The 14013-nt window shown below is 41.8% G+C and overlaps 1 protein-coding gene across 2 annotated transcripts in view; it reads right to left on the bottom strand.

The window, feature by feature from the left end:
* Window positions 1–7623: 7623 nt before the first annotated feature.
* REEP3 (receptor accessory protein 3) overlaps window positions 7624–14013 on the bottom strand; it is a 96223-nt gene continuing 89833 nt past the window's right edge. The window contains exons 7-8 of one of the 2 annotated variants that reach the window (XM_059397503.1): window positions 11749–11903; window positions 7624–11068 (exon numbers count right to left, since the gene is read on the bottom strand). In XM_059397503.1, coding sequence (XP_059253486.1) covers window positions 11012–11068; window positions 11749–11903 — 212 coding nt within the window. In that variant the 3' untranslated portion in view covers window positions 7624–11011. The remainder of the gene's footprint in view (window positions 11069–11748; window positions 11904–14013) is intronic. The other variant, XM_059397505.1, reaches the window with a different exon arrangement.

Raw genomic sequence — 14013 nt, 5'->3', positions numbered from 1 at the left:
TAACAATACTGAATTCTCCTTATGCACTGGGCTTTGTGTTAAGCATTTGATTGCACTAATCCTCGATCCTTACACCATCCGTGTGGTATAGGTATAGTTACATTTTAGAACCGGGAGACTGAGGCAGCAGGCTCTAGGAGGTAACCTGCCACAGGCCACAGAGGTAAGCAGCGGAAAAGCTGGATACTGTACTCTGAGCACCTAAAAGACTGTATTCTTCTGATTGTTCTCAACGAAGCCTGGCAGTCTTTGGGGAGGTGACTCTAAAGCTTGTCCAGTTTCAGCTGGTGACTAAGGTGGGACCAGAGCCCATCCATGCGCTTTGCCCCTAAAGGGGGGGGGGGGAGATTCGCCATACATTGAAGGCTGTGAATAGAGTTATTTTGGTGGAGAATAACGCGATGTCTGGGCTGTCAGATGAAACAGGACCAACATCTTTTAACATTTTCTTGTCGGCTGTGATTTTATTTTAGGGTATTTTCTCCCGTTGTGACACCCTTAGGATGAAAATCTAAGGACAAGTTGGATGAAGGAAAACGTTTAAGAACACGGTCTGCCTTCACCTTGGTTAAACAAATCGAACAGAAACAGTCTGTTCAGATCCGAGTCACTTCAAAACAGCCCTTACTCCTTGAACACTGCTGCTCAGCTAGACGTCAAAACTCCAGCGCGCACACAAACGTTCACGGGGCGCGCCAGCCCGCGCCACGCAGCCTTCTCCTGCAAGCTCAGGTTTCTGAGACAGTCTAGACGCGTGTGTAGCTCCTTCTCTCTTGGTTCCGGACAGGAAGAAGGGAGAGGGGTCCGGGGCGCACGGCTCGCCGGCTCCGCCTCGTCTGGGATGACGCCCTTCGCGGTCCCGGGAAGGTGCAGGGCAAGCGGGGGCGAGCTGCTGATCCGGAGGAAACGCCCGAGTCTTCCAGCTGGAGCAGAGGGCGAGAAGGAGGGGGAACCCCGGCCTCAGTGCCCGCGGGATCAGCGTGCCCTCCCCCCACCCCCCGGAAAGGTGCCTTTCTGCCCCTCCCCCATCACCACCGCCTGGGGTTTGGGGCTGTAATATCCCACGCAGTGGGGAGGACTCGGGAGCCCCTCGGGGCCTTGTCTCGACTCCAGCACCCCAAGCGCCCAGTACCCCAAACCCCGTACCCCGCACGTCTTCAGCCTACATCCACTATCTCAGCACCCCTGCCCTTATCCCCTATTGTGGCTCTGGCACGCCCAACGGCCCCCGACCACGGCCACAGCGCACATCCCCCCCTCAAAAATCCCAACCGCCGGGCCAGCCGGCCCTTCCCGCGCCCTGGGGGCGTCTCCCGAGTCCGGACCCCTGCTGTTTGGGCCGCAGGGAGGAGCCGCAGCCGAGGAAGCCCGGCCCTTCAAGGTCTTAGACTCCCCGGCCCCTTGAACATCTGGGTGCGGGGGTTAGCGTTCCAGATGTGACTCCTGAGCGGCCAGATGTGCGCGCTCCTCCGCCCGGGGCCGGGCGGTCGGCGAGTCTGGACCGACGCGTGGGAGGGGCTCTGAGTTTTCCCTCCGACCTGACTTAAAAGCCGCCGGAACCTCTCAGCCCTCCGGGCTTCCCGCCTTGGCCTCCAAGCGTTCTCCGACGCACCGCCTAACGGAAAAAGTTTCCAACCCATCCCTGCTGCCCTCGGAGCTTCTCAAACCAGAGGGAAAAACAGGGCCGCTTTAGAGGATTCCCCAAAGAACAACCCTGTGTTTTGACCCAGCGGGCCTAGCTGTGGCCGTGGGACTCCAGGTGCGCAGCCAGCAGCCCGCAGGTGTGGGAGAGAAGTTGCGGTGGGATTGCATCTGGGGCTTGCTCTAAAGGGCTCTTTGACCGGTTATGGATTCCATTTTTGAAGTTGGAGGTCGTCTTCCACCTGGTACAAGCAGTTCAGGACGGGAGAAGAGCCAAGTGAACCCTGTGACTCAAACCCCTTGGAATGTGCCTGGAATAATAATGGGGACTTGAAAGGTTTTTACGGCCGGGGTAGCTGGGGGAGCCGAGGCTCCTGCTCCCGCGGTTGGCGGCCAGCCGAGGGGGGCAGCATTGCCTTGTGCAGTATGCTGCATCTGCTAACTGGACAAAAATGGGCAGAGCATCTGGTTTAAATCAACCCAAAAGCATTTCTATCAGCTTAACCCACCGTCTTATGGAACCGACAGAGCAGGACAAGCCAAGTATATTCCCGGTGCTCTTTTAACACTCCAGCGATAGCTGAACGCAATCACGTTTTACCGCTGGTATTTCTAAGTGTCCTAACGCGCAATTGTCGTTATTTTAACGTTGCAAATTAAACTTCCTTTTCTGAGGTTGCGTGTGGGCATGTGCTCAAGTATTTACACTTGCCAGTAACGTTCTGAATGTGTTGTCCTTTTTTCCTTTCTCTCTCAGTTTATCTTGTAGATTGGGGAGACCCTCGGATAGTAAAAAGTATCCCAGGCCGACATCTGGGTTGTTTACACTACTAAATATATAGCCGCATTTCCCTCCTTAAACGCCCTACTCAGAATTCCAAAGGCAAGTTGGAACAAAAGGAAAATGTGTCTGAGTGTAAAGTGAGGATTTGTGCCAAGAATTACAGTCACAGGGTAAATAACCTTGTTTTCTCCTTCATCAGTGGCCGCTACCAAATCCCGTTCTTGGAAGGGGGCCAACAGTCTGTCTGGTGGAGGGTGCTGCTAATTAGAGAGAGCCCATAAACCTCCCTGTCAAAGAGGGCATATGACCTTCCCTTCAAGTCTAAACAATAAAGCTGGCCAACTGCAGACCGCGTTGGGCGCTGGCTGCGGCGCGGATTCCCTAAATAGGAACAGGATGAAGGCCAGGCTTGAGAGGTTACCATAGCTCTGCTCTCACACTTTGAGGAATCGGTCACTCTACTTCCCAGTATAACTTGTTTCAATTACTCTCCACAATCTATTTAGAGGAGAGCTGCTTTTGGAGAGAGCTCATTGTCTAATCTAAATGAGGAAGCAATTATTGCTTGCTGCAGTCTAATGGGCTTTGAGACTGTGGGGTCAAATAGCAACCAGATCTCATGTAACTGTACTTTGCGCTTTGGAAGATATATATCCTTTTAATGATACTTATCCTTGCTTTTCTGAGCCCCGTTTTCCCTATTAAGGTTACAATATGAAAGGTCCCCCCTCCCCCCCTTCATGCTCTGGTGTCTTTTCTAATTTGAGAATGTAAGTTATGGTAAGATAAAGATCACAACCTCTACTATTCATCGGATAATGTTAAATATTAAAAAAAATTTTTTTTTGCCTTTTTATAGGCATCTTCTTGGAATACAGCAACAGAGAGTACCCCCAAGTCTTCCCTCCTTTGTCTCATTTACCTCCCTGGAAGCCCCCTGGCAAGCTTTCCTTTTATACGACATGTTGTGAACTATAAATAATACAGTCCCACTTTCCTAGAACATATGGAAACTGTCCCCTGCCATATATACGAACTGTACTTGCTTTCAACTTAAAAGATTGAATAAAGTTCATCTCCTGTGTAAAAAGGCATTTGGCCTTTTTTTGTGTGTGTTTTATTGGTTAAAACCCAGTATGGAACAATGCATGAGAATTCTTGTGAACAGAGCCCATAAAAGGGTTTATAAGGTGTGGTGTGAAGGGAGGAAGCCGCAGAGCAAGTGCTGGTGGGGAAGGACAGGAAGGAAGGAAGGAAGGAAGGAAAGCACTTCCTGAGAGGATACTCCCATCGTTGAAGCTACATCCTCTCTTCAAATCTCTTCCTGTTTGTCTTAGCCAATAATTGATAGTAAATTATGTCTTTATTTTTCCTCTCCATTTGAAGAGCAGCCTTTTCCTCTCCTGACTGAAGCTACTCTGAGTGAAATCTCTTAAAATCACATCACTCAAAAACTTCAGTCCATTTAATCTTCTGAGAAATAATCCAAAATTTTTGTATAATACATGCTAAGAATCATTTCTGTGTGAGCTGTTTAAATGGTCTGTGATTGCCAAGACAACTGAGTGTAATGGGATTAACAAGAGTCTTAAGTCACAAATATTGTGGTTGGGTCCTAAGCTGGTCAATATTGAGTCCTGGGGGGCGTTTGTGTGGCTCAGTCAGTTGAGCGTCTAACTCTTGATTTCAGCTCAGGTCATGATCTCAGGGTCTTGAGATTGAGCCCTGCCTCAGGCTCTCTGCTCAGTGTGGAGTCTGCTTTAGATTCTCTCCTGCTCCCACCCCACTGCTGACATGTGTCCTCTTTCTCCCTCTCCCTAAAATGAATAAATAAAATCTTAAGAAAAAAAAAATACAGAGTCCTGTTTTCTGCATCTGCAAAACAAGGTGATACCTCTATCCAAAGTGTGAAAACAAACTGATATACACGTTAGCTATCATGACTGAATGTAAGAGGCGTTAGAAGCCATACAGAGTAGTTTTCCTCTTCCAAACAAACCCCATGCTGCAACATTCCCTTTCTTTAGAAGATAAACTCATCAAACCCAAGACTTGCAATTTCGACATTTAATTTTATACTTCAGGGTAAAGATTTTCTTTTGGAATTTAGTTAGGTTAGGAATACTGTGGTGGTTAATCTTATGTCAACCAAGTAGGCCACAGCATTCAGACATTTGGTCAATGGTTAGTCTAGATGTTACTGTGAAGGTATTTTAAAGATGAGATTAACATTTAGTTACTCAAGTAGATTTTTAATAAAGCCTATTACCCTTTATAATGTGGGTAGCCCTCATCCATTTAGCTGAAGGTCTTAAGAGGGAATTCACCTACAGTATACTTTGGAACAGAAACCTCAGCTCTTCCATGGGTCTCCAGTAAGCAGTCCTGGCCTACAGATTTGAGACTTGACGAAGTCCTCCCCTCCTTATCTTTCTCTACACACATGCACGCATGGAATCCATTGGTTCCATTTCTCTGGAGAACTCTAATACAGATAATACTTTTTTTTTTTTTTTTAAGGATCTTATTTATTTATTTGAAAGAGAGACAGTGAGAGAGAGCATGAGAAGGGAGAAAGTCAGAGGGAGAAGCAGACTCTCTATGGAGCAGGGAGCCTGATGTGGGACTCCATCCCAGGACTCTGGGATCATGACCTGAGCTGAAGGCAGTCACTTAACCAACTGAGCCACCCAGGCGCCCCAGATAATACTCTTCATTCTTGCTACTACCATGATCTGTTGGTAACACTCAAATTTAGAGTAACTGAAATTGGGTGTACCATTCTGAGGGGGGAAAATCTCTACCGTTTCTGATTATCCCCAATTCTTTCTCAGCACTTTGAAACAGCATCATGTCAAAACACATTATAATTCAGCCAGTTACGCTAACCTGCTCCATCGATTATTCTCACTCACCCCCCCCCACCCCCGCCCCAAAATTTAGCATTAAAGAATGCTGGGAAGAGAAATATTTTTCTCCTAAGGCTGATGTGCAAGACCACCTGCCCCTTTTCTTCCCCTCCCTGCTTTCTTCACAATCTTTTTCTATTTCCCAAAGATACCGGTTGAAAAGATAAGACGCTGTGACAGTTCCATGGGATCAAGGTTGAGTCACTTGGAAAATTTGTAAGGTTACAAAAAATGTTGTAAGGTCTCAAGAAATTCTGCCCTAAATAAAGGTTATGCTGAGTATTCCAGGTTGAGAGCTGAAGGGGAGGTGAGTTGAATAGTCAGATTCAGGATTTGGGCAAACCTCACTTTATTGTGCTTCACTTTTATTGGGCTTTGCAGATTCTACTTTTTTCTTTTTTTTTCTTTGACAAATTAAAGGTTGTGGTAAGCCTGCATTGAGCACATATACGGGCACCATTTTCCCAACAGCATTTGCTCAACTTTGTGTTTTTGTGCTACATTTTGGTATTCTCACAATATTTCGAACCCTTCCAATGATATTTGTTTTGGAGACCTGTGATCAGTGATGAATGACTAGCATTTTTAAGCAATATTTTTAAATAAAAGTCTGTGCATTTTTTTTTTTTAGGCATAATGCTGGTGCACATTTAATGGACTACAGTAGAAGGTAAATTTATGTCTAACATTCATTTGCCTTGCTTTATTGCGATACTTGTTTCACTGTGGTGGTCTGGAACTAAACTGGCCATTTCCCAACAGTCTGCCTGTATATTTCAGACAGAGTCAAAAGGGCTTAGGACTGTATTGGATGTAAGAAGTAAGGAAAAGAAGGGAACCAAGGATGAAAAACCAAACAAATAAGCAAACAAAAACCTGCTCTGAGGGAAACCAAATAAATTATTTGATAACCTACAAGAAAACCCAGCATAAATCATCCTCAAATAATTCAAACATTTGGTTTTTAAAAAGCGAGAATTATTTCTCTTCAATTGTTATGCTACCCAACGTGGATCCAGGCGTTGTGCAAAAAACACGGTAGTGCTGCTCCACACAGCAGGTACTCGAGGAGTATTTCTACATGAAAAAAATGGATGCTACTCTGATTTGCACACAATGCCAAAATACCATGTTTTCCTTTTTTCCTCCTCTTTTGCCTTTAATCTGGGATTGCCAGAAAAGCTAAGGCTAAACTTGGCGATTTTCCTGCTTCTGCCGAGCAGTCTTAGTATCCTGCACATATAGCCAATGATCAATCTTGTGCTTTAAAATTTCAATTCAAAGCTTTATCTTATAAAAAGCAATTTAAAGAATACTACCAAACCCAGACCCCAACGAGTGTTTCAAGGCTAGAATATTGATGGGAGAGGTAAAAGGGGGGGAATGTTTTCCACGAACAATGGATTGGTCTCTGAGACATGATTTTTGTTCCATGAATGTCTTTCTTCAGAACAGTGAACCACTTAAAGGGAGAATAAAATACTGGGGAAAATGCTGCTGTTCATATATCCATTGTGTCTTTTTGAAATTTTTTTTTCTTAAATATTTTATTTATTTATTTGACAGACAGAGATCACAAGTAGGCAGAGAAGCAGGCAGAGAGAGAGGAGGAAGCAAGCCCCCTGCTGAGCAGAGAGCCCGATGTGGGACTCGATCCCAGGACCTGAGATCATGACCTGAGCCGAAGGCAGTGGCTTAACCCACTGAGCCACCCAGGCACCCTCTTTTTGAATTTTTAAGTTTCTAACTTCTTTGGATCATCACAAGGATATACCTCCTAATAAAGATGAAAACATAACTCCATTTGGAAATACTTTAACACATTATATAGCATAATGAAGTAACACAAAAAAGAACCTTTTTAAACATAGGATTTCTCTCTAAAGCTTAAATGTGAGGCAGACAGACGTCTGACTTTAAAACAGATGGAACCCCAGAACATTTCCAGGATACATAAATCTGAATTTTGTGTTATATTTTATGTCTGAAACAGCTAACCAATACAAATTGATGGCTAGGGTTTCTGTATTAATTTTTTTTTTTTTTGTATCTTCCCATTCCAACAACCAAATTTAACAATTCAGTGTTTCTTTTGTAATTCTATGACCATTCCAGAATGTATATGATTTTTTTAATGATTTGCTCTGTGATTTAGAATCTTAAGCATGTGCAGGTTATCTATTATGTAACATGTAATATGTACATAATATTAGATACATAGTCCCTGATAAATAACAAAAATTTATGGAACCCAACATAGGTACTCTGACACACACAAAACCATACAAGTTGTCACTAATAAAATGAGTTTATTTTATATTAAAGTTTTCAAAAAACACATTTGTAAAATTATCCCCATACTAGGCCTGAAGAGAGCCTTTACAAAGAGTTTAAAAAATTACAAAACTGCTTTCTTTTAACTATGAAAGTATACAGATTTAAGAGGTGTTAGGAGAAAATGTTAATTCATGTTCAATTTTTAAAAAGTTAATATACAACAAATCTGTAGGATACTACTAGAAGATTAAATCTTAACCATTTAGAAGAAAAAGTTGTATTTTTCTTTCAGAAAGTTTTACTCTTAAATGATATTTACTAAGAAATATACACTGTATATCATAGAAACAATGATCTCAAAATTGCTTAATTGCTTTGGAAATGAATCAGCCTATAGGAACATGTAGGGAATTGCTTGTCAATACATATTCACTCCTTAATTTTAGTGACATATTAACTTCTTAATTTTAGTGACAAAAGAAAATCAAAATGAAAATTCAGTTCACTCCAATTAAACAAACAAATTACTGATATTTAATAGAAGATAGCTTTGGATTATTTTTAACAACACAAAAGTTCAAGTATTACAGAAGCTCAAACTATGTTATTTCAAAAAAGGAAATGAAAGAAGACATATTTATCTAACCACTGTTTTACAGAAATTTGGAATATTTACATATTTTATAACACTGTAGGAATCTTTGGTGGTGACATATGGATTCAATTCCCTGAAAACACTTTAATAATTTTGTTCCATTGATCTGTGTAGTCAAGTATTTATAATCAGTAATGCTGGCAGTTACCACTTTCTAGCCAAATCCACATACATATAGTGAATTGTGTGGAGGGAATCTTGTGTGGGACCTAAATGGGTTTACATAATTAATTACTTACCAATGACACGTACTTCTGGCTTGTTTTTTATCCCAGAAAAAAACACGGTAAACGAAAGAACAGATCAACTGTCACTTCCAAACAAACTCGGGATATAGTTAATATTAATGCACAAGTTGAATGAATATATAATAAGATAAAACACCGGGTACAATTTTTGCATAAATTTTAACAGCTACCATAATAGCGCCTTATATAGGCTTGTGCAGCATCTGATGCCCCTTCACCAAACGGTGGTGGTGGGGAAACAAGGCACTATGGTCGAGAGAGAAATTTACCTCTTTTAAAAGCAGTGGACTCAAGCAGAGAACCAAAAATGACCTGTTCCACTTTAAAAGAGACAAAGGTTTATAAGCTTCTCATAATAAGTTCCAAGGAAAGGGCATGCTAAAACACACACAAGAGAAAAGCAGCAAAATTTCAGAAATGTAAAAAAAAGGAGAAAGGAAATGATGGAATAGCAAAGTGACATCCACTGCGTCTAAGGCTATAATAGGAACAGATCAGAGGAGGCACTGTGTGAGGAGATGTGCTGAAAAAGGACATGCATTACCCCTTTGCGACCGGTAGTGTCTTGTTTGTAGAAGTGTAGAGGGATAAATAATGTCTCTAATTTGGAACAGTACTTATGAATTTAGTTTAATTAAGGAATAGGTTTAATACTCAGATCTGACTTAGAAAAGATAAAATGGAGCAGAGCAGCCCACACAGGTAATGTTTTCATGTAGAGTCACTTACATGACCATGTCAGGCTACTTGACATGACACTGCCTTTGGGCAGGAAAGACAAACACGGTGTAGCATTTGTATTAAGTCTGGTACTAGGCAATGTATGTAAAACTCTCTTCCAAGAGTTTATAATCCGAATTCCTAGCAATTTTGAACACAAATTAGAGAATTTTTCTAGAAACCCAAAGGCTACAAATTAGTCAAGGTAAAGCAGATGAAGATATTCATAGAATTAAACTTTTGGAGAAAAGAAGTTGAGCGAATTTTTTCTTGATGTTATATATCAAGAATGTGAGATAGTCCAGAAAATGTTTTAAGACTTGTATCAAGAGCAGTGTATTAATTAAACTAACGTACTCCTAAATAAACATTCTGTTCTCTGCCAACACTCTGAGGAGGCCCTGAATATACATTGCCAGCTGGTTTCACTTCTTAAAAAGGTATCTCACAAATCTCACTCATTGGTTTTTTCTTTTTGACAAACAGAACAGTCAAATCAATTACCTGAATTAACTGTACGAATCTGACTACTGATCACTAAAACCACCACCAGAAATAGAGACTTCATAACTCATACTTTATCAATTCCACCTAAAAAAGCCTCTGTGTTCCGTAATTCAAAATCTCATGGATTAAAAAACATTTTTCTAATATCTATTCTAGTAGCTTCTAGTACGTAAGATTAACATCTGTATTTTGCATTGGCACCTATCTTCAGGAAATGAACTCAGCCAGGAGATGGGAGATTTAAGTGATGCTAGTCAATACAGATTTATGAATCAGCAGCACATATCAGTGCTAGGCATGTGAGTGGACCAACTGCTGGATACCTTCAGGACCCTGTTTAACAAAAACTATTTTTAAATGCTGAAAATGTAACCAGTGTTAACAAGAACATGCTGAGTTCAACTATGATGTATGGAAAACTGGCTGATGTTTAAAACAGTTTCTTACCTACAGAGGATTAGATAGTTAAAAATAGTTCAAGTTAACAATGAGCTGTATTTTCATATTATTAGAATCTAATGAACTTAAATGAAACCCACAGGGAAAGAGATGACAAAATTCAAGGCATAGATGTGACATGTCGGGATGTGACAAATAAAAATAAAGACAGTGTCAATAAAACTTAAACATACAGTTGCAAATAAGTAAACAATTTTAAAGTGTGCAAAACTAGTTAGGAATAAAAGTGCTATGTGGAAACCTGGCTTTCAAATATTTGTTTCGAAAACTTTCAGTCAATGGTGGAAAAACTAGAAAGTATTAAAAAGTAAAAATTTAAAGAATACACAAAACACGTTGTATCTTACATTATGCCCTTGTCCTATCACTGCTGGATCAGAGGCCTATTTAATTGCTATCCTCATGTAATAGACAGAATATAAACGGAGGTAAACACAAATACAATAGCACAAAGGCTGATGTATCTTAAACCATAAAAGGACTCTTTTCAAGTATTCTGTGGGCTTGTGTTTCATCTTAACATCCCAGGCACTCAGTGTTGTTGAGGACTTTGAAAACAGATAACACAATTTTCTATTACTTCTGAGATATATATACATACACATAAATAAGCTTTGCATAACTACCTTTAGTAGTCAGGACATGGAAGTAATGGTGAAAGAAATAAAAGCTATTTAAATTGATGAAAATAAACCCTATCACCACCACAATTTAAAGTATTATTTTAATGTGTAAATCCTGAATGAATAACGTTAGCAAAAAAGTCAATGTATTAGTGTAACTTGTCTTGGGATTCTTTAAGTGCAGATGACTAAAAATACACCTGTGGTCTCTTCTTCACTCTGTATTTTAGGGATCCATATCGCACCTGAAGAGAGAAATGTGTCGTGATTACAAATCAGATGATGACTTTCGAACTTTGGGAGAACTGAACAGATCAGGATCATAGTAATAATTGTTTAACTTTTCTAATAGGTAGAATCTGTTATCCTAGAAGTGTGCCTCTATACTCAGAAGACCTCGCTGCTGATGTCCTCAAAAATGGAGGGGACACTACGTTGCGTAGACGCTTTAGGCTATCACCAATGATAACCAATACAAACATTAACTGTAGTTAGTTCTGCTTTGCCTGGTCTGCCAATGGTTCACAATGATCAGAGGCCACAGACTGGATTCCTCCTCCACTTTCTGGACACAAAGACAATGTATTATTATGGATAAACTTCTAGCCCATCCCCATGTACGGTTGGTTCAAAGCAGAAGTAGGTAGCTATTTTTGTTAGCTGCTCTCTTCACCTGTGTGTAAGGCTGGCATGACCACCACAGGACTCGCTCTGTGAGAATACCATTTTCTACTCACAGGGGAAGCAGGGATTGAGCATTTTGTAAATTTCCGGAGATCCTAATGTATCCGATCTGACGAGAGAATTTTCAGTGTAACTGCCGATCTCCCCCTCTGTCCTTCCTTTATGGATCCTGAGTGTATCCTGAGTGATAACGCAACAGGGAAAGCCTTTAAAAGGAACCATTAGGAAGACAGCTCTGTACCTGACTAACCTCTTTGCGGCCCTTTATGGTTTTCACAGATTTCATGCTTTGCGATCTTCGCAGCCCTTTGTGCGTTAACATCTCATCATCTGAATACGGCCGCTCCGCTTCTTCATCGGTTTTCTCATCTCCGTCCTTCAGTGGAATTCCATAACCTAAACGAGGCGTCAAAACCAGCATGTTTTGAGAGGACCGCGCTCCGTCGGTCCATCCGTCCGAGTGCACGTCTTTGCCTGGTTTGTAGTCGCCCCCTCACTCCCCTCCCTTTCTCATCTGGAAAGTGCTCCCTGCCCCGTATCCTCAGTCTCTGCCCTGCGCACTATTCTAGATGAAGCTGATACAAGTTTCCCCCGACCATTCCCATTTTTACTATGCGCTTTTCAGAACAACTCAAAATAATTTAGTTTTGAGTAGGTTAACACCTTGTTCGAAACTCAGAGGGTATAAGCAGGTATATGCTGAGACAGATCTCTTTATGAGCTCTAGACAATCTAAGCAATCTTGTGTTTTACCGAGTTTGTCATTTGTGCCTTTGACTTTCATGAGAAATGAAGGCCTCCTGCCCACCAAGTGACAAAACTTTCGTGGAGATTGTGAATGGGAGGGTAAATGTAAGGAGACAAATAATACCCCAAGGGGCTGGAACCTGGGGCGAGATGTTCACTGGGGGCTGGTGATGGAGATGTTAAACCAACACTGTTGCCGCTGCTGAGATACAACCCAGCTGGACAGGCTACAGTAACTGGAATCACCATGGGCTGTGATGACAAATGTTAGTCAAAGCAAACAGCCAGCCTCGGGAAGGTCAGCATGAAGCTGTGCGGGCATGCTAACAGGCTGCTCTGCATCGCTCAGAAGACTGAACATTGGCCAATCCGCAAACATCCAGGTAGTCAGGCTGGTTATTGTCAGGAAGTCTGACAGCATTCCCGTGCTGGGATTCAGAGATCTGAAGCCTCGGTTCTCAAGCTCAGTAGAGTTTATTAGTATCGACTGATTAGCACACATGCGGAGTCATCTGGAGCACTTGCTAATACAAAGACTGCTGGGAGGAAGGTGGGGCTGAGGATCTCTGTCTCCCACAAGCCCCCAGGTGACGCTGATGCCACTCAGGGCCTGCATTTTTGAGAGCCACCGCCTGGATGGAGCAATACAGGGGCCCAAATCTATAGCAAGCAGAGTGGTAGCAAGATACACATCAGTCAGAAAGACATGGGGGAGGTTAGGTTACAAGGCCCCATTAACTTTCAAATTCTCCTTCACTAAGGATAAGGCACATGAATATCTAAACCCTCAGGTGAAGGAAAAAAGGAGTTTTCCCAGGTTCAGGAGGGGCCAAGGGATGGACTCCTTGCACGTGAAGAGAAGACATAGTAAACGTTTATTAATCGGCTCTCCCAGGCCATGAATAACTTCAGACTCATGAAACAAACCATGAAGAGTTGTGAATAAGCTTCTTAGTCTCATAATAAGATACACACCTTTAATTGTACATTATACAAGTATAATTTTATGCCGCCAGACTTCTGGGCTAAAAATTAGGAAGGATTCGGGAGTAGAATCAGTCATAATTTAGGCCAAGATCTTTTGTTCTCCTGACTCAGTCCAGGGAATTGTGTTCTAGGTAGAAGGGAGAGCACCTGCTGGGGGCCATGGTGGGGTGTGGGGTGGGGGGCAGCTGTTTGCTGTTAAGGTTAGCGTGGCCCTGGGAGGGACTGAGTCAGTGGTCCAGGCAGGAAGCTCATAATACAGTATTACCTGGGGAAAAAATGTACATACAGAAACAGGAAAAACAACAATGAAACCATTAGAGCTCCTGAGAGTGGGCTTTTAGGTGATGTAAAATTTTTTTAGTATTATTTTTATAATTGGGGAAAATAAGACAGAAAATTGTTTTTAGGTTGCCATTTCTAGATTCTTCTCTATTGCTATTGCTTCCACAATATTCCTGATCCCAGTAAAACTAAGGTAAAATACAGAATGAGGAATCAAGGAAAGAGAAAGGAAGCAACTGTGACCAGAAAGTTCTCTAAGGTCACAGATGAAGCATAAGACTATAGATCAACGAACATGACCCTTGTTATTTTGCCCCTCACTTTATGAATATGATTAGGAATTGGACCTTCATTCAAAAGAAGATTATACATACAGCTTATCCTTTCTTTGTTTCCTAATTTCAGGTAACAAATCTCGTTAGCTCCCTAATTACGGTTTCAGAGAAATTGATGGATTGATTCGCTGTTCCACAAATATTAAAAAAAAATT

The sequence above is a fragment of the Mustela nigripes genome, chromosome 4, assembly GCF_022355385.1.
Source record: "Mustela nigripes isolate SB6536 chromosome 4, MUSNIG.SB6536, whole genome shotgun sequence".
Lineage (NCBI taxonomy): Eukaryota > Metazoa > Chordata > Mammalia > Carnivora > Mustelidae > Mustela > Mustela nigripes.
The sequence above is the reverse complement of the archived record's forward strand: the minus strand, read 5'-3'. Positions and strand labels throughout refer to the sequence as shown.